This window comes from Melozone crissalis, unplaced genomic scaffold (assembly GCF_028551555.1).
Source record: "Melozone crissalis strain CALT ecotype California unplaced genomic scaffold, PUWL_Pcris_2 ptg000063l_1, whole genome shotgun sequence".
NCBI lineage: Eukaryota > Metazoa > Chordata > Aves > Passeriformes > Passerellidae > Melozone > Melozone crissalis.
In genome coordinates, this window is record NW_026535841.1 from 13,277,498 (window position 1) to 13,295,088 (window position 17,591).

At 41.7% G+C, this 17,591-nt stretch overlaps 3 protein-coding genes across 7 annotated transcripts; 2 read left to right on the plus strand and 1 right to left on the minus strand.

Moving 5' to 3' along the window:
• Positions 1-85: 85 nt before the first annotated feature.
• EIF2B1 (eukaryotic translation initiation factor 2B subunit alpha) lies at positions 86-3,590 on the minus strand. 2 transcript variants are annotated; one of them, XM_054288487.1, is made up of 9 exons: positions 3,559-3,590; positions 3,352-3,453; positions 3,130-3,266; positions 2,934-3,050; positions 2,646-2,758; positions 1,952-2,020; positions 1,206-1,281; positions 886-1,011; positions 86-476 (listed from the first exon to the last, which is right to left on the minus strand). In XM_054288487.1, the coding sequence occupies exons 1-9, from the start codon at positions 3,569-3,571 to the stop codon at positions 321-323; spliced, it is 909 nt and encodes a 302-aa protein (XP_054144462.1). In that variant the 5' UTR covers positions 3,572-3,590; the 3' UTR covers positions 86-320. The 2 variants fall into 2 exon arrangements, with proteins under 2 accessions (XP_054144462.1, XP_054144463.1); XM_054288488.1 differs by having other exon boundaries at positions 3,531-3,588.
• A 41-nt stretch (positions 3,591-3,631) lies between these two features.
• GTF2H3 (general transcription factor IIH subunit 3) lies at positions 3,632-7,954 on the plus strand. 4 transcript variants are annotated; one of them, XM_054288484.1, is made up of 13 exons: positions 3,632-3,704; positions 3,869-3,948; positions 4,235-4,344; positions 4,885-5,048; positions 5,306-5,368; positions 5,598-5,627; positions 6,076-6,104; positions 6,189-6,263; positions 6,451-6,504; positions 6,727-6,795; positions 6,918-7,053; positions 7,136-7,172; positions 7,259-7,954. In XM_054288484.1, exons 1-13 carry the CDS (start codon positions 3,632-3,634, stop codon positions 7,326-7,328), a joined length of 990 nt encoding a protein of 329 aa, XP_054144459.1. In that variant the 3' UTR covers positions 7,329-7,954. The 4 variants fall into 4 exon arrangements, with proteins under 4 accessions (XP_054144459.1, XP_054144460.1, XP_054144457.1 ...); XM_054288485.1 differs by having other exon boundaries at positions 3,648-3,704; positions 4,238-4,344; XM_054288482.1 differs by having other exon boundaries at positions 3,648-3,704; positions 6,451-6,795.
• A 1,143-nt stretch (positions 7,955-9,097) lies between these two features.
• TCTN2 (tectonic family member 2) lies at positions 9,098-17,223 on the plus strand. Its single transcript, XM_054288478.1, has 18 exons — positions 9,098-9,228; positions 9,967-10,080; positions 10,365-10,438; positions 10,571-10,766; positions 10,966-11,066; positions 11,314-11,510; positions 11,749-11,872; positions 12,351-12,486; positions 13,074-13,139; positions 13,529-13,657; positions 13,919-13,996; positions 14,307-14,387; positions 14,698-14,809; positions 15,185-15,288; positions 15,691-15,841; positions 16,486-16,611; positions 16,700-16,788; positions 16,976-17,223. Exons 1-18 carry the CDS (start codon positions 9,147-9,149, stop codon positions 17,080-17,082), a joined length of 2,067 nt encoding a protein of 688 aa, XP_054144453.1. The 5' UTR covers positions 9,098-9,146; the 3' UTR covers positions 17,083-17,223.
• The last annotated feature ends 368 nt before the right edge of the window (positions 17,224-17,591 follow it).

The following is a 17,591-nucleotide window of genomic DNA, read 5'->3' on the forward strand; positions in this document are numbered from 1 at the left end:
GTTCCATCAGCAGCCTTGGGCATGTTTTCATTTTGATTTTTTCAAGTACATACCACAGATCAGTAACAGCAAACCTCAGAGTGAGTCTGGATACACCATAAGGGATTTTATTTAAAGTATCAAAATAATCCATCCCTCTTTAAAATAATTTAGTTGTGGCCTTTAGGAGCTGTAATAACTTTGGGAACTTTTTCAACAGTGGTCCATAATTATGTTAATCCTTCTAATGGCATTTCTTTGCCATATTCATGTATCCTCCAAGTTCTCAGAACCCTGGCAGTCCTTGGAGATGACACATCCTGTGCCTCTGTGTCTCTGGGTTACAGGTAGAGTTTAATGAGTTCATCACTGACAGCTGAAGGAGTCAGCACACCGAGGTCTGTGAACAGCAGAGTGATCAGAGATGGGGAGGTGTAGTCAATCCAGGGGTGCTCCTCTTTTAGGTTCTGACTTGTTTTCAGAGTGTCTGCTTTGTACTGGAAGGAAACAGAGACCTTTAGTTACTGCACAACTGCAAATTAAATCCTCTTTTGGGCAAGAGCAGTGCCACAGCCTCAAGCAGATGTTTGTGGTGAAACTGAAGGAAGTCAAGTGCACACACTGGAGCCACCTTGGCCTCAGCTCTTTTATCTTGTGTAAAAAGTACAGTTTGTAGTTCTGGAGTTTGGTTTAACTGTTTCTTACCCTCAGCTGCTCCCATGCCCTAAAGGAACTGCTTTAGGAACAGAGTATCAGCATCAGGACAAATTATGGCTGTTTGGTGCCTCTACCGTGGAGCAACCCCAAAATATGCCACAGCAGAGAGATCCAGATAATCAGAGATGCTTAGAAGACAATTTTTCACAGGCACATCAGTGAATGAGATGGAAATTGAGTTTCTCTCACCTTAAACCTGTCAGGGACGTCCTGCTGATTGAGAGGGAAGAGTCTGACAAACTTGAAACTTTCTGCTACCACATAAAATGGCTTATTCTGGGCTTTGGCACACACAGCAATTTGATTGGTGCCAATCTGTGGGGACAGATGGAAAACAACATTGCAGACTCAGTGCTTGCCTGAAAATATTGCCCAGTTTCCAACAATTAACAGACATTACCTGGATAAAATCCACATGGAAGAGGCTTTTCAAAAAGCTTTAAATGCTTCAGAGAAGCCAAACTTTAAAAGTCCAGAGTGTACAGAATGATGTAAGAAACTCACATTACCTTGTTGATAATGCCTCCACTTTCAACTACACCTTCAGCACCAACTAACACCAGGTCCACTTTCTCCATAATGTAGCTGTTAAAAGGGGAGAAAAAATCCAAGCATTACTGGGTAATAGGACAAATGACTTGCTGAACAGCACAGAAATGGGTAATTCAAACAATCTTTCCATTTTCTGCACTAATTCCAGCTACCTCATGTAAGTCCACATGCTGCTACATATTCTTGGAGTGAGATTTCATCTCCTTCCCTGCAGGAATATTAAGCAGCCTTTTCTTCCCCAGCCATAGCTGACCCTGGCAACTGTGTAAAAGCTGGAAGAAGCTGAACTCTAACTAGGAATGTTCAGATTTACTGTAGTTGTTTCTTTTCTCACAAGTGCTGCGCTTGTACTAAGCAGTGCTAATTTAGCAAATACCTTAGGAAACCACAAAATGATCACACTTATGGAAATCAGGAAAAAAAAGTGGCTTCTTTGTTTAGCACCTCAGTTCTTTTTTATAGATCTGTACAAGTTCTTAGGTCTGGTTCTTTCATTCCAACATGCAAAATCAAATGCTTGTGTTGTAGCTGACACATTCTAATTGTGCACCTAAAGCTGGAACTCGTTTGGCCTGTTGGATGGCTGTGACAAACTAAGTAATATCTCTGGGGTTTGAACAAGCTGCTTACATGAAAGGTTATTTTGTCTTACTGTCAAAATGAAATTGTGATGAAAAATACCAAAATTTATGATCAGACTCACCCAACTGCAGCATCCAGAATCACAGTCACGGGAATGTTCAGTTTCCTCAGGGCTTTTGCCATTTTTTGCCTATAAATAAAACATTTGGACCTTAACAATTATTTTTTTAAAGACAAAAATGGGAAAATATTGTCTGAAAGACTGAAGCCTATGACTGCCCCCATTCCCTTGCTGGTAGAACAGAAAATGAGTTATTGTATAGAAATGGAAGGAATTGTTACGTGTTAATGACATGTATTACCCAGTGTGCAGGGTTAACTCCTTCATTTACAGAACAATATCTGCTCTGAAGGAATTATTTGGCATTTTTAAATGACATTGTTAGCTGTATATTTTACTTTGCTATGGTTAGCATAATACTGATTATTTTAGCCTACTTCTTAAAGAGACAATTATAAAGCACTTGTCTCCCATCTCACAAGGGAAAAGTAGGTTGCCTGGCATTGACCAAAAGTCTGTGAACCTTTGAGATAAACCTACATAACACTAATTAGGATGTCAAGTACGGAAAGTTAATTACCAATATTTTTTAGATTTATTTTTTCATTTGTCCAGAATAATGAGATATGAGTGACACTTGCCATTTAAAATGCTCCAGCCAAGCCTAGCAGCTTTTCTTAGGGCAGGACAAGTTGGATGGTAGCTGTAACTTACCCTGTTAACCAAGATAAACCCCAAATTACTGAATACTCACCCTGCTTCATCTGGCTGTGACTCAGTAACATAAACACTGAATCGCTTCTTGGCCTCCACGGCTGCTTCCAACACCCTGAGGACCACCCTGGAGTAGGCATGTGTCAGTATTCGCTGCCAGGACAAAAAAAAAATCACATATTACATCTGCTGAGCCTCGGGAAATCTTGACTTTTGTCCTGGCTTGGTGTGCAGAACAAGGTTGTGCAGAAGCCCCATGAGACTCCTCTCCCCTCCTGTTCTGCAACAGCAGAACCCAACAGCAGCGCCCGTGCCCCGGCCTACTCACAGCACCGTCTCTGATGAACGGGTGACACAGCTTGGCGATTTTATTCCTCGACAGAGACACTTTGGTCAGGAAGATCTCCCCGCGCTCGATCATGATTTCTTTGCACTTGGAGTAGTCCTGGCAAAGAGCGGGACGCGGGCTGAGCGGCCGCGGGCTCCCGCAGCCGCCGCAGCGGGGCCGGCCGGGCGGCCCTTACCGAGTACTCCAGCGAGGTGAGGCTGATGAAGCGCAGGAAGAGCTCCCCGCCGGAGGACACGGCCACCGAGGAGTCCACCCGCGACAGGGTGTCGATGGCGTCCCGCAGGCTGTTCCGCAGGCCCTGGATGGTCTCTCCTGAGGGGAGGCAGACACGCGTGCTCAGGGGCTCGCCCCGGGGACAGCCGGGGCTCCGCGCCCCGCCGGGGACACCCGCGCCCACCTCGGTCCTGCTTGAGGAACCCCAGCAGCGCTCGGATGGCGGCCACGGCCGAGGCGACATCGGGGTCGTCCCTCAGCTGCGCCCTGAACGTCTCGATCAAGTCTGAAAGGCAACGGGGAGCGTCAGGTCAGGTCCGGCCCTGCCTGGCGGCTCCCGGGGCTGCCCCGCGCCCCCGTTACCGTCCGTGCCCATCGCCGCCCCCGTTACCGTCCGTGCTCATCTCCGCCGCGCTCCGCCCGCTGCGCCGGGGCGTGGGGAGGCCCGGCCGGGGCGTGCCCGGATGCAGAGCGCCGGCCCGGGCGTCATCCGCGGGCGCCGCAGCCGCTGCAGCCCGGCCGGAGCGATGAGCGCGGGTGAGCGCGGCCGGGGCCGCCCGGCGGGGGCTGCGGGTGCTCCGGACGGGTCTGGGGGTGCTGCGGCGGGGCTCGGGCCGCTCCGGGGGAAGCGGAGGCCGGGAGCGGGGCCCCGGGGCTTCACGGCTCTGCTCGGGGCCCGCAGTGACGCGCTCCCTTTGCAGATGATGAGCTGAGCCTGCTGATCATCGTCCTCGACACCAACCCCATCTGGTGGGGGAAGAGGGCCCTGGGAGAGGCTGAGGTACGGCCTTTGGGCGCTGGCACTGCTGATGACCATTTCTGAGGGAAATTTTATCTTTTTTTTTTAAATTCTGAACTGTGCTAACATTGTCTGCTAAAGCAGGTATAATGGGTATCGTAACAACTTTTGAAATAGCTATGCAGTATTCATTAGAGCTTTTTTAACAGCAAAAGCTCTTTCTGCATCTTCAAATTTAGGTTTTTAAACTGCAGTAATTTCAGAGATTACTTGTGAATTGCTTCTCTGTAAATGTTACTGTGCTACATTGCTCTGTTCTTTTTTACAGCAGTTCACCCTGTCGAAATGCATCGATGCAGTGATGGTGCTGGGGAACTCCCACCTGCTCATGAATCGCACCAACAAACTCGCTGTAATAGCAAGTCACACTCAGGAAAGGTAGAGCTGCTTCTGAACAGTGTGAACGTTTCCAGTTTCCTGTATCTGTCTCCTGATTTTCTTGCTTGATGGCGAGAATCCAAGTTAAAAGTGTATAATATATTGTCTCTAAAAAATTAGCTGAAACTATATAGGAAAGAACCATAATGAGTTACAATGCACCAAAAAGAAGACAGAAGGGAGATTTAAATAGACTTAAAAATGCTCAGAGAGAGAATGGTAGATATGTGTGGAGTGGAGCAATGCAAATGGCAGAAGTTCCCTGTTTAGGGGATATTTTTACCCCCAGATGTTTGTGAATCTCAGGATCTACCCCCAAGTGCAGCCAAAGAACTTTGCCAGATCTCTTAATAGATGTCTCAAAAGGAGGGAGCTGAATGTGGGTTTTACTTGAGTTTAAGGTCACCGACCTTATATAGCCTTATTAATGCCTCAAGCATTAAAGGGATTTTAAATTAAACGTCAGAGTACTGTTATTTGCAGTTGATTCATTTATAGCATTTTTTCTTACATGAATGCTTTGTTTTCCCTCGTTTTCAGCCGTTTCCTGTACCCTGGGAAGCGTTGGGCTGCTGCAGATCCCTTTGGAGAGGGAGGCCCTTCCATGGAATCTAACTGCTCTGGCAGCAAGGATGGAAAATATGAATTATTAACAGCAATAAATGATGCAATTGCAGAAGAGATTAAAGACCTCATGACAAAGAGTAAGGAGAAGAAAATTCTAGGCTTAATATGCAGAATTGGAAAACACACTTGGACTGTCAAGGAGTTGCAGAAATGTCCTCTATTTTCACCATATGAATTTTAATATGCCTAAAGTAGATGAGTTAATTATGTTTGACAGTTCAGCCCTCTGCATTGATATTATTTGCCAAAGATAAAAATGTGCAGTATTTTGTATTAGGTTCAGTTGCTGCTTTTATATATAAAAGTCACTTTTGCACTTTTTCATGTGTTGCAGCTGACATGAAGGGCCAGCAAACAGAAACCCTGTTAGCAGGATCACTTGCTAAAGCACTTTGTTGTATCCTTTTGATTACAGAATCTTCAAAGCCTTTATGTGTTCTCATGACTGTTTCTTATAATACTAACTTCTGCTGTTCTGGTTTTGTTATAACACTTAAAACTGAAACATTTGCCTGATAACTGTGGCTTGTCAAAATGTGTATTGGCCAAGGTGGTGAATGTGTGGTATGGATCATGGAATTATTTCTAAAAAGGGAATGTAGATTCCTTAATTGCAGCTAATGTAGACATCAACAAGATGGGCAAAGACCTAAAAGGTATCACCTCTTTTCCTGTTTTCAACACTGAGTAAATATTTTAACCTGAGTAACAGGTATAAATACACATGCACACACAAACAAATATACATGTTTGAACACACCCCCATTTCCAAAATTTGCACTAACAGGTAGAGATTTATTTTGATCATTTGAAGTTGCCTGAATTAAAAATGTTGAGGGACTTGATCAATGGTCCACGTTCTTAGGGAGATTTTCTGTTGTGTGGAAATAAACTGTAACTGGAATTTCTGTGGAATAACTGGAGGTTGAGAGGAATTAGTCCATAGATAATTGCCACTGGGACTGGAAATAATTTCATATAGATATTCTATCTGACATGCTAGATCTAACATCCAATATATTCTGAGGTGTCATATGCTACAGAATTAAAGGGATGCTGATTAAGCAAGGTGCTGATGCATTTCTCTTTCTTTTTAATACTTAGCCAATCAAGAAATTAAATCAAGGATTCTGGTAAGAACTTTTGCTGTCACAGTTTTCTTTTAGTCTTGAAATCCAGTGATATATGTAGGCTAACAAGTCTGAGTTTGTATTTAGGTCATAAAAGCTGCAGAAGACAGCGCACTGCAATACATGAATTTCATGAATGTGATCTTCGCAGCACAGAAACAGGTGAAGCTGGCCTTTTTTCCATTTATATTGTCTTTTATTTCTGTGTAAAGATAACACAAATGTTAATTTCTCTTATGATTACATAATTTATAGTGCATTTGTCATGGAAACAAGTCATGACAGTAACACTGACAGAGCTGTGTGGGTTTTGGCTAAATTTGTTTTTTGTGCATGCCGTCTCTTGCAGAGTATTTTGATTGATGCCTGTGTCTTGGACTCTGATTCAGGTCTTCTACAACAGGTACAGACTTGCTGTTCTTTGCCATTTATATTAACTCATAAATACTTGATGTTAGACAATTCAACACATCCTTCAGCTCTTTCCTTTAATCAAGAGTGGGTGTGGAAATACGTTCAGTGGATCTGTCAGTTCTGCCATGCAGGCCTTGTGCAGTACATGGATATTCTGAATGCCCTGTTAATGTCATCAAAGAACATTCTGATCATGGTCTCTGCTTTGCAGGCCTGTGATATCACGGGTGGCATATATTTGAAAGTGCCCCACATGCCATCCCTTCTGCAGTATTTGTTGGTAAGTCACTTAACAAACACTTCAGTGTTTTTCGTGTGTCAGATATGAAATATTCACTTCACTGACCTGGTAATACAGGAATACCAATCCAATTAATAAAATACTTCTCTCTGTCCCTGCAGTGGGTTTTTCTCCCTGATCAAGAGCAGAGATCCCAGCTCGTCCTTCCACCTCCTGTTCATGTTGACTACAGAGCTGCCTGCTTCTGTCATCGCAACCTCATTGAAATTGGCTACGTCTGCTCCGTGTGCTTGTCAAGTAAGCTTATAAATATTTAACAGCCTGATTTCTTACATTCCAATGACCTGTTTTAGTGAAAGCTAATTCTTTGATTTTTCAGTATTCTGCAACTTCAGTCCTATCTGCAGTACCTGCGAGTAAGTGTTTACTCTTTTTGTTTCAAGGGTGGGTGTGGGAATATGTTCAGTGTATCTGACAGTTGCTTTTCCATATTTTTTTCCAGGACTGCTTTCAAAATATCATTGCCACCTGTCATGAAAGCAAAGAAGAAGAAATTAAAGGTAGCTGCATAGCAACATTATGTAAATACATCATTACCTCCTCCAGAATTCCATGAAATGGAGCCTACTTGAGAAACTGATGGCACTTTTTATTGGAAATGAAAGAGAACTGTATGCAGTGCTATTACTTGTTTCTTAGGGGATAAATTTTTAAAATGTATGTTTTCTATGTAGCCTGTTAAGTAACAAATCACTGTATTACCATGTAATCTGTGCTGTTTTAAATACTAATTCTTTGCTGTAAGAGGAACCAGAAGTTGCATCCTGGTAAAGAGACACAGCCTGTGAATTTGAGGGTATTCTGTCCACTGCAAAGTTTCACACCTCTGAGTTATTTTCAAAGTCAAGAAAGCTTCGATTCTTTCTGTATGTTGGTGTAAAGTTAAGAATGACCATTTCCAGTTTGTAGGATCAGAATCACAGCACTGTGTTGTTCAGAGACTTCAGCTTCTTACTAGCAATATGAGCCATCATTTTCAAGATGGTTTGTGAGCCACTTGAAAAAAAAATGGTGCTAATTGCCCTGCATGTGCACTCACATGTATTCATATTCCTGTGACTGTACTGTCCTTGTGGTATTTCTTTCTCAATTTGATATCTCTTCATTTGTGAATGAAAAGGCCTCCCTCAGTTTAAAATAGGATGCAGACTAGCTGGTTAGTCTTCAAGGTTTTAGTTTGAAACTGGAAAACAAGAAATGTAGTTGTAATCTGATAACAGGCACAATTCTTATTTTTAGTATGTGGGCTTCCATCTGACACGTGACAAGAACAAAGACTTTTGGATTGATGTCTTTTATGGCAGGAAGGTCTGCTGTGTACTTTGAATGTGGCTTTCATTTAAAGAAACAAACAGTATCTCCTTCTAAAGAGAAATATATAATTTGGTAGTTTAACCTTTCTCCTGAAAGGAATAGAGAGGAATTTTTTTCCACATAGAAAACGAGTTATTTTTTCCTTCCCAAACGTGTATACAGGAATTTGTCAGGTCTTGATTTCCACATCAGGTTTTGTCACTGTAACAGCTGCAGTGCCAGTTTTTTCTGAGCTTGCCAACTTAACAAGGCGAGCTTTTTTTCATTGACAAAAGCCATTTTGTGTGAAGGCTGTATTTATAATTTACATTGTATAAAACTTTTGTAATAAAGACTGTCTCTTTTTCAAATGTGGTCAGTTATTGCTTTGATATTTAAGGGAGAGCTACATGATTTTCCTGGAGTTTTGTTGTTTGAGTCATATTAGTAAACAAACGGATTCATATTTATTTCCTACAAGTTACATACTTCTCTTCTTAATTAGTACTCTAATGCCTCTTCGTTAATGATTCTCTCACTTCTCATTTTAATTAGTCCACGTGCTCAGTTTCTCTCTTCTTTTGGGTTTGGGTGTTTTTTGGGTCACTGGTCTCCTACCAGAATTACCTTTTAGCTGCTTGGATCTGATTTCAGCACAATTATTGAGCTGGTTCTATTAGTTTTTTTCCTTAACTGGGAAGATGTCCTAGTGGTCCATAAATTCTACATTCTTTCGTGTTCATAATCAATCTTCCCAAACCATGCCCCCGGTCTGAGACTCCTAAACTTTATTATTTTCTTTTTTTTTTTTCTTACACACTTAGAGCTTGCTTGTTAGCGTTGTTAGTTTGTAACCGGCCCCACGGCCACCATCGCTCCCCAGCCCGCATCCCCCTGAGGCAGCTCCGTTCCCGCCCTTTCCCGTGAGGCGGCTCCGTTCCCGCCCTTCCCCTGAGGCGGCCCCGTTCCCGCCCTCCGCGTTGCCATGGCGCCGAGCTGGCGCTGCAAGATGGCGGCCGGGCGGCCGCCGTAGCGCTATGGGTGCTGCCGGCTTCGGGGCTCTGCTGCTGCTGCTGCTGCGGGCGGCTCCCTGCCCCGGGCAGCCGGCCGGGGACGCCGGTGGGTCAGGGCGTGAGCGGCCGCAGTGAATGGCGGCCTCTGGGGGGCGAGGGACGGGCGGGGTGTGGGGATGGCCGTCGGCCCGCGGCGGGATCTGCCCGGGTTGGCGTGAGGGGAGGCGGTGCAGGAACTGAGGGTTCCCCTCCGGAGCGCGGTCTTGGACGCCCCTTCCTAACCCGAACGTGCCCGCCGTGGAGTTTCTGCCGCTGCTCAGCACAGAGGGGGCAGGTGGAGCAGTTTATGTCGGACCTTTCAGCATTGGCAAAGTCTAGAAAGAAAAATTCAGTGAAACTCCCAGCTCCGAACCCTAAACTCGGCACTGCGTCCACATGCAGAACGCAGGAGCCCGCAGCTCCGGGATCGCAGGACATCTCTGGCACAATTCATGGCCCCAAGAAATTAAAAAGTGTAAGCTGAAGTCAACAAGAAATACTAAATATGGTGTTGCCGGAGCTGTGCAGTATCTGCGTGGGCTGTAAGTGCTGTAATGTTATTTTACTGCCTGTTTACTGGGCATCTTCACACATGTGAACTTGTGGCATAGAAAGCTACACCCACTCCTCCAGCGCTTGGCAAGAATGGAAATACATCCCTGTACTAGGCATTGCATGATATTTTTCTTCTATTTGTAACAATTTAAAGTCTAAGAGTGTAAGAATATAGCGCAAGCACAAGTTCTATATGTTTTACAGATGTTACCTCTTTCAGTCAACTTACTTCTTTCTCTTTTTTTTTTAGTCTTTCAGCCTTCATTTATTCATATGTCAGGGCCCAGAGTCAATTCATTTTTTCTTGGCAATTCTTCAGGAGTTAATTTTTCTATAATTTTAAGTCCTAGAGATGCAGAGACAGGTAAGAACACTTCAACTCCTTTTCCCCATGTAAATAAATATGTTTGAATTGTTAATACTTTTTGACACAAAAATTACTAGAGAAATGGTAATGCATGTCATTCAGTGTCTTAATAGTTACAGAAACAGGAATTTCAGACGTTCCTGTAATTAACCTCTTAGTTCTCAGTTGTTTCTGTGTGAGCTGGGCCTGAGGGTGTACCTGAAGGCACAAGAGGAGTTTAAATGTACTTCTCATTTCCCAGTCCTTTCTAAATGATCTTTAAAATTTTTATTTTATTATAGGAAAATTGCAACTTGCAAATTGCAGTGGAAGTCAAAGAGCTGGAGACTGGAATTTGGATGTAACTCCTGGTGTGGTATGTAAAATACTGATTCTTCTCTTATTCCACTTCATTCCAGCTTCTCTCTCAGAAACTGATGAATGGTATGGACAAGAGCAATTTCATACAAGCTATCAGAGCTGTCAAACTTTATTTTGTGTTTTCCAGAACATTTCCAAGGTGACTGTAAGCCTCAGCAGAAGTCTGGAGCTGTGTTTGCCCAATGCCACCGAGTGCTGCCCCTCTCCTCTGTGCATGGTGGAAACACTCCAGGTTTTAGCCTGCCGTGGCTCAGTGATGCTGGCACAGCTCCTCATTCAAGCTGAAATATTTGCCAACTCTTCCTTTGCAGGAAATGTGTCAGGTAAGTGCTAAAGAAGAAATGACATTTTGGCTGTTCTTCTCTCTGTATGGAAAAATCGGGATTTGGGCAGCAAGAAGAGATACTGAGCAATCAATGGAACTAAAGAAAAAGGTTTCTACACAGGTTAAACTGCAGTGTGTGTCTTTTTATTTGGATTTCAGTCCACTTAATCTGATTTGCTCTCCTATTTCTGTTACAGAAAATGCAACCATCATCCCAAACCAGGCATTTAAGCCCTTGGGCTCCTGTCCTTGCAACTTAACAGCTGGCGCTTGTGATGTTCGTTGTTGCTGTGATCTGGTACTTATTTCTTGTTAAACTTTGATTAAGTGTTTTCAAAGTTTCTAGACTCTCTTGTCTGAGGGGGGACAGAGGTCCTGAATGCCTCAGATTAGATGGGCCAGGGGGGTGTTTGGATATTCGAGTATTTCTGAAGGTAAATATGTTCTCTCTACAAAGTTGCTTGATTTACCTGTTGGTTTGGCTTTATATTGTCATAAGTATTGCAATTACCTTGCTAAAGAGTGACCATTGTTTTCCATTTCAGGAGTGTACACCAGACTTGCAGCAGTTATTCAGTGGATCATGTTTCCCTGGAGTGTTTGGTGGGGATGTAAACCCACCTTATGATCAGCTGTGCTCTTCCCAGCCAATGGAATACACCCCTGAGTGGTTTCCCTTCCTCTGTGTACAGTCTTCTCTTGACAACACACCTTTTCTTGGCTATTTTTATCATGGCTCTATGTAAGTCTTAAGAAAATTTATTTTCTCATCACACTGTCATCACACTCATTATGCAACCAAAAATATAACCTTTATATGTCTTTATAATGAAAGTTACTTTGAAATTGGGGTTTTAGGGTGTAAACCTTCAATGGAAGTGGAGAAATGTCATTGGTAGTATATAAGAACAGGGGACATGAAAGCAAACCTGTAATTATTTGTGTGAGGTAAAGAGTTTAATTTGTAAACTTGTTTGCAGTTCTACACCCAAAGTTCCTTCATTTAAGATCCCTCTACAAACTTCTCCTGGGAAACCTTTCACTGGTTACAGGGAAGGAGATCCAATAGTAACAGAAGAAGATGAGTATTTTACTGTTCCCCAGGTAATCCTTATGAGCTTTTGATTCCTCTTGGTTTGTTTGGAACTCCCTGCATCAGTCTCCTTATGGCTTTGCATCCAATTTCAGCAACTTGATGTTGGGAAGTGGTGGGGTGTATCTGTCACAAAAACCCCTCAACCGAACAAACAAAAAACCCAAAACAAAACCACAAAGTCATTATTAAAAGTAAACATTATCCTTCCTCATCCCCTTGCAAAAGGTAATGCATTTTGGAGATACTTGTTGGTTATAATTACTTTCACAAATGAAGATGAACTCATGGTGTACATTGAAACTACTTTCAAAGCTGTGCTTTTAAGATGTTCACCTCTCTTTTGCCAGAGGATGAGGTGTTCTTATAACAGCAGATAGCTTGCTTGTCAAAGTGTTATATGTGACTGTAGCTGCATTTTACTGACAAGTAATCTTCAAATGGAAAGCAAAGGGGTAGAAAATGCTCATTTCTGTGAACCCCCTGCAGCAATCCATGGCTGGACAGTGTGTTGGGAATGCTCCTGTGGCCTATCTCCACAACTTTGATGTCAAGTGCCTGACCAATTTGGAGTCTTACAAGGAAGGCCTGCCCCACGACGTGAAGATAAACAGTGGCACTGCAGGTATGCTGCAGAAACCCGAGCAGGAATGTGTCCAATTGTTTCTCAGAGCTGCTGGAACAGAACAAACCCCAGGGCTGTTGGCACAGTGGCAAAATGTAACATCTGTGTTATCTGATGGCCTTAGTTCAGCATAAGCCCTTGTGTCCCACTGTTTCCCAGGATTTAGGAGGTAGGAAATAGCAGGATGGGCCTTTGTGTCCCATTTACCTGTTCCTGGTGACTCATTTTCAGACTTGCAGAGCCCTTTTCTGTCAGGAGGGTGCAGCATCAGCGTTTGAGAGTGAGTGAGAAGTGGTTACTCTCTGCATTACAAAAGCCTGTACTTATGGAGAGTCATTTTGGAGTTTGAGATAATATGATTACCAGCATGAACATATTTTATTTTATGCTCCACAACTGTCTAATTTTGTTAGTCTGTATTACCTCTGTAAGACCCACGGTTAATTAGCTCTGCTTTCAAAATACATAAACAGTCTGTGTCTTTATCAAAATGAATTTTCTACATAATTTCCTACTCATTTTGCATAACAACAAGGATTACACCTTGGATGTGAAAGCAGAAGCCTTTGTTTGTTTTTTGTTCTCAGACTTCATCCAACAAAATGTTGTCTATAGAGCCATCACTGACAGGAGCAAATTCATCACTGAAAGTGGTAGGTCTCTTCCATTTAATTAATGTTTCTTACTTAACCCGGATTGTATATTAAATAGATTTTGATGTCTAAAATGTTTACCTGCTGCAATTCTTAGGAGGAATTTTGTACATTATCTGAGAGTGAAAAGTAAACTGGTTTCCTGCAAATCAAGAAATATTTAATTTACTCCAGTCCATCACAGCTGGTCTGGAAATCAGGTTCCTTACCTTGCCTACATGGGGAATTGCACCTTTGCACACTGAAACAGTAAAATAAATTCTCAAAAAGGTGAATGTTGTAATTTCCAGAGTTTTGCCAAGGTTTTAATGTGTGGTTTCTCAGCTGCAGTAGCAGAGCTTTCTAATTAGAATGCTTTTCATTATGACCTTTTCTCTTTCTTCTGCCAGAAAACCTTCTTGCTGCTGAGGTTCTGTGTCAAAATGTAACTTTTGCAGAACATTATAAATTCATTTGGAAAGACATGAACATTGAGCAAGTAAATGTCACTGTCTTCCTTGGAAGCTTATGTGATGGAGGTATCAGACATTTCTTTTATAATTTTTGGTTTATTTCCTTATCTTCTGTATGGAAATTCTCTGATAGAATATCTTATTTACTAATTCTTCTTAAAAATAATTTCCCTTGGACTCTAGAAAGAGAATTATGGGGCTGATTTCCATTAATTTGTGTTGATTTGAATCTTCTGTCACTAATGAAAGACAGAAGTTTGTGCCCTACATAGAACATACATTTTGCTAATTTACTTATTTAAAAGTCATACTTTTTTCTTTCACCAGAAATCCTGACACAAAGATTCACAGTTGAATTTCTAAGTTTAAACAGTACTAATGGAGAGGAACTATTTGAGAATCCAGGTATTAATACTTCATTTTGCTTATTAAAAGTAAAAAAAATGTACTGTACAGATTCTTATCAGTGATTACATTTTCTATTTCTTTTGTACTTCTTCATGTTGCCAGCCTTCACCTTCCTGCCTTACTGCACTGCCAATAGCAGTGAGTGGTTCTTAGGCTTTTGTTGCATAGATATTGATTATTTAAAGTGAGGCCATTCCCACTGCAATGGAAATGTCTTGTCATTTACTTCAAGATTGATGACATTTAAAACAAAGCTAATGCTTATAGATTCTTCTGCAGTGTTGATAATTTACCCTTCTGTGTTTAGGGTATCAAGTTGGAAAACCAGTGAAAGCTGCAAATCTGAATGCTTCTGATCCTCTTGGAAGCCTGAACATTTGGCAGCCAGGTATTGGCTTGTGAGGTTACAACTTCAGTTGTAGTTAATGCTGAAATTTTGGAGCTTTATTTGGTTTTTGGATTTTTTAAAACATATTTTAGTTAAAGATCTCTGCCAGATTTTGTTTTTCTTTCCCAAGCTTAAAGGTCAGTGAGAAAACCTTTAATGCTTTCTTGGAAAATTGAATGATTTGTATCTGGTTTTGAACTCTACCATGCTGAGTTTGCATTCTAATGTCTGATGTTTTGCACAAAATTGAAAGCTGGAGATCCAAAGGTGGATAATAGGAAAGCTCAAGTGAGATGTTTTCATTTCACAGCTGGCAGAGGTTTATGTGCATCAGCAGCTGACAGACCAGTTCTGTTTGGAGTAGACTCATACTCTGGGTGCATTCTGGAAGTTGACATTAATGAAGATTGCAGCTTCTTAAGGTGAACCTCACAAGCTGAATTGTTTATCCCTGTTTCATTCCTCTTGATTGTTATGTGACTGTCTACATATGCCTCCCATCAGCACTGGTACATTCTTTTTAATTATTCATGGGTGTGTTTCAGCTTTCTGTGGTTAATAGTCTCACTTCTGGTTTTGATGGGAAATCATAATAATGGTTTCACTCTTTACTCAAATGAGGATTGTGTTGGCTGCAATACTTTTCCATTTCTTCCCTTCAATAGTTGAAGTTTATTTTTGTTGTATGATAACATCTTTCAGATGAAACTGACCTTAGGATACTGTAATACTGCAACCCAGAGTGGTGAGACAGTACAGATTTACATTCTGTGTGATGTTACATCCTTTCTTTGCAGAGGAAACGTGACTGAGAAATTGAATGCATTAATACAAGCCACTCACATTGGAAAGAGGCACAATTCCAGTTACACTGATCTAAGTGACTGGGTGGAAATTATACGTAAGTGAGGCTTGTGTTGTTCTTTGTAGTCTAAATATGCCCATACAGTGAATAAAGCATGTCAAAATAAATCCAAATTGTAATTTCAAGTACCTAAAGCTAGTGATATGTGTGTCTGCATCCATCCATCCATCTATGTGTGGATAGGCCCATAATTCAGTATGTCTGTGGATACTGCATATTTTACTGGCACATATGTGCCAGTAGCCTGTGCACATATGACTTGGTATTTATCCATTGATAAATTACTGCTTTAGGTGCTTTTTACAGAGAGAAACATTTTTAATGTGTTCCTGTGTGACAGTTACCAGCATTTCACTGGGCTATGAGAATAATCTAATTATGGAATATATAATGCTTTCCATAATATTTACATTTAAATCCCTCTGTTCTCCTTTATAGGTCTTGATCCCTTTAGTTCTAATGTGAGCACTGGAGGCTTGAAAGGCTTTTGTCCAGATATTCCTGCAAACCTGAATATTCACATCATCTTTGCTAAGGTGGGAGCAGTGCAAGGGATTCCCCTGCAGGAAATTCTTGCTGTGCAGATCAGGTAAAGTGAGTTGTGTCTCTGGCTACCTGAAAAATAAATGCTTCATTTTGAGCTTTGCTTACCTAACAGATCCCAAATTAATTTTACAGACAAAAAGTTGGGTTTTGTTGCTGGTTTTTTACATGCCTTTCACTTTGCAACTCAAATTCCTTTGATCACAACCAGGTTAGCCTTTCTCCCTCTGAAATGAAAATTAAAGAAAAAATTAATGATTAAAAGCAGATAATCCTTATACTTCACTGAAATATTAGATAAAACACACGATGCTGCCAGCAGCAGGCATACACAGGGCATCCCATCAGGAGTCATGTGGTGGAAGCAACCAGATTGTCCTGTGTTCTGGTTTGCCCCATTGCAGAGCTCTTGGGAGCTGAGCTAAATGCTTTATTCTTTCCTGAAACAGGGAATTTTCACTCTGCAAACACTTCCCCCCCTCCACCAAGTCAATCCCTGTCAAATCAGTGGGATTCTGTTCTGTTTTACCTCATTTCCAGACTCTTCAAGTTCTCCCCTTGTATGATGTGGAAAATCCAGGGATTATCAATCTCCTCATAAGTACTGTGTGCTTTGTCCTTTCCTGCTTGTGTTTAGGGTCTAAACTTCCATTTCCAGCCCTCAGGCAATAGTTATGCTGTTTGTTACAGTTACTCAACAGTCCTGTGGCAGTTCCAGTGTGGGCTTGGCTGCAGAAACACCCTCAGCTTCCTTCCCATCACAGCTTCTGTTCAGTTCATTGAAGTCCCAGCCCAGCCACCCCCTCCAGTGACCAGGTAGTTTTGGTACAAACATTGCTAACCTCCCATTATGTTCAGCAGATGTAACATGAATTGCATTGACCAAAAAGTTCCTTTTTTCCAGGTATCAGAAGATTTATGCAGAGTTTGACTGCAATCAAAATGAGGTGTGCTGGCCACAACTCCTTTATCCACTGACACGCTTTTACACAGGTAAAATGATAAACAATGTGGGATGCCACAAAACATGGAAGGCCTTATTTCTTTGAATCATAATTAGATGTGGGGAGTTGTCAGAAAGAATGCTTTTGCATACACTTCTATCTGTATCTTTTGGTTGTTTATAAACTAAAATTTAGCTTTCACATTGCTTACTTTTTTTTTGTTTTTTTTTTTTCAGGAGAACCATATTCCCAGTGTCTTGCTAAAGGCCTGTTTCTGGCATTTCTTGTTTTACTTGCAACAATTATGAGCAACCCTTGGTTTTCTAAATTATGGAGCAGATAGGTAAAAATTATGGAGAAACACTCTTGGATTTTGTAGACAATTTATATAAACATTTAAAGAGACATAAAATCAATACTTCTACAGCGTACAGAAAATGGCTGTTACTTAAAACAAAAAGTAATAAATTATTTTTAAGCTCTAGACTCTGGTGTTTGGAGTAGCAAAGTGCAGAGTTGACTTCAAGAAGGTGGCAAGTCCAGCCCAGAGGCTGCAGCGGGTTTGGGATTGTCCTCATGGATGGACCATTGGCCTCTCAAGCTGGTTCTCTTCTCCTAAAACTCTTGACAGCAAACCCCTTGTGCCCACCTATTTTTGGAGCAGTGGGCAGGCTTCTCACACTTCTGAGAAGTTGTAGCCCTTCAGCTGTTTTCATGTTCTGATCTAAAATTTTCTTTTCTAGTTAATGCTTTGCATTGGTAACCTGCAGTGTCTGTGTGCAGAGCACAGAAAACATCTGCTCATTGTCCTTAGCTGATGAAAGAGAACATTTGGGATTTTCTTGTGGTTTG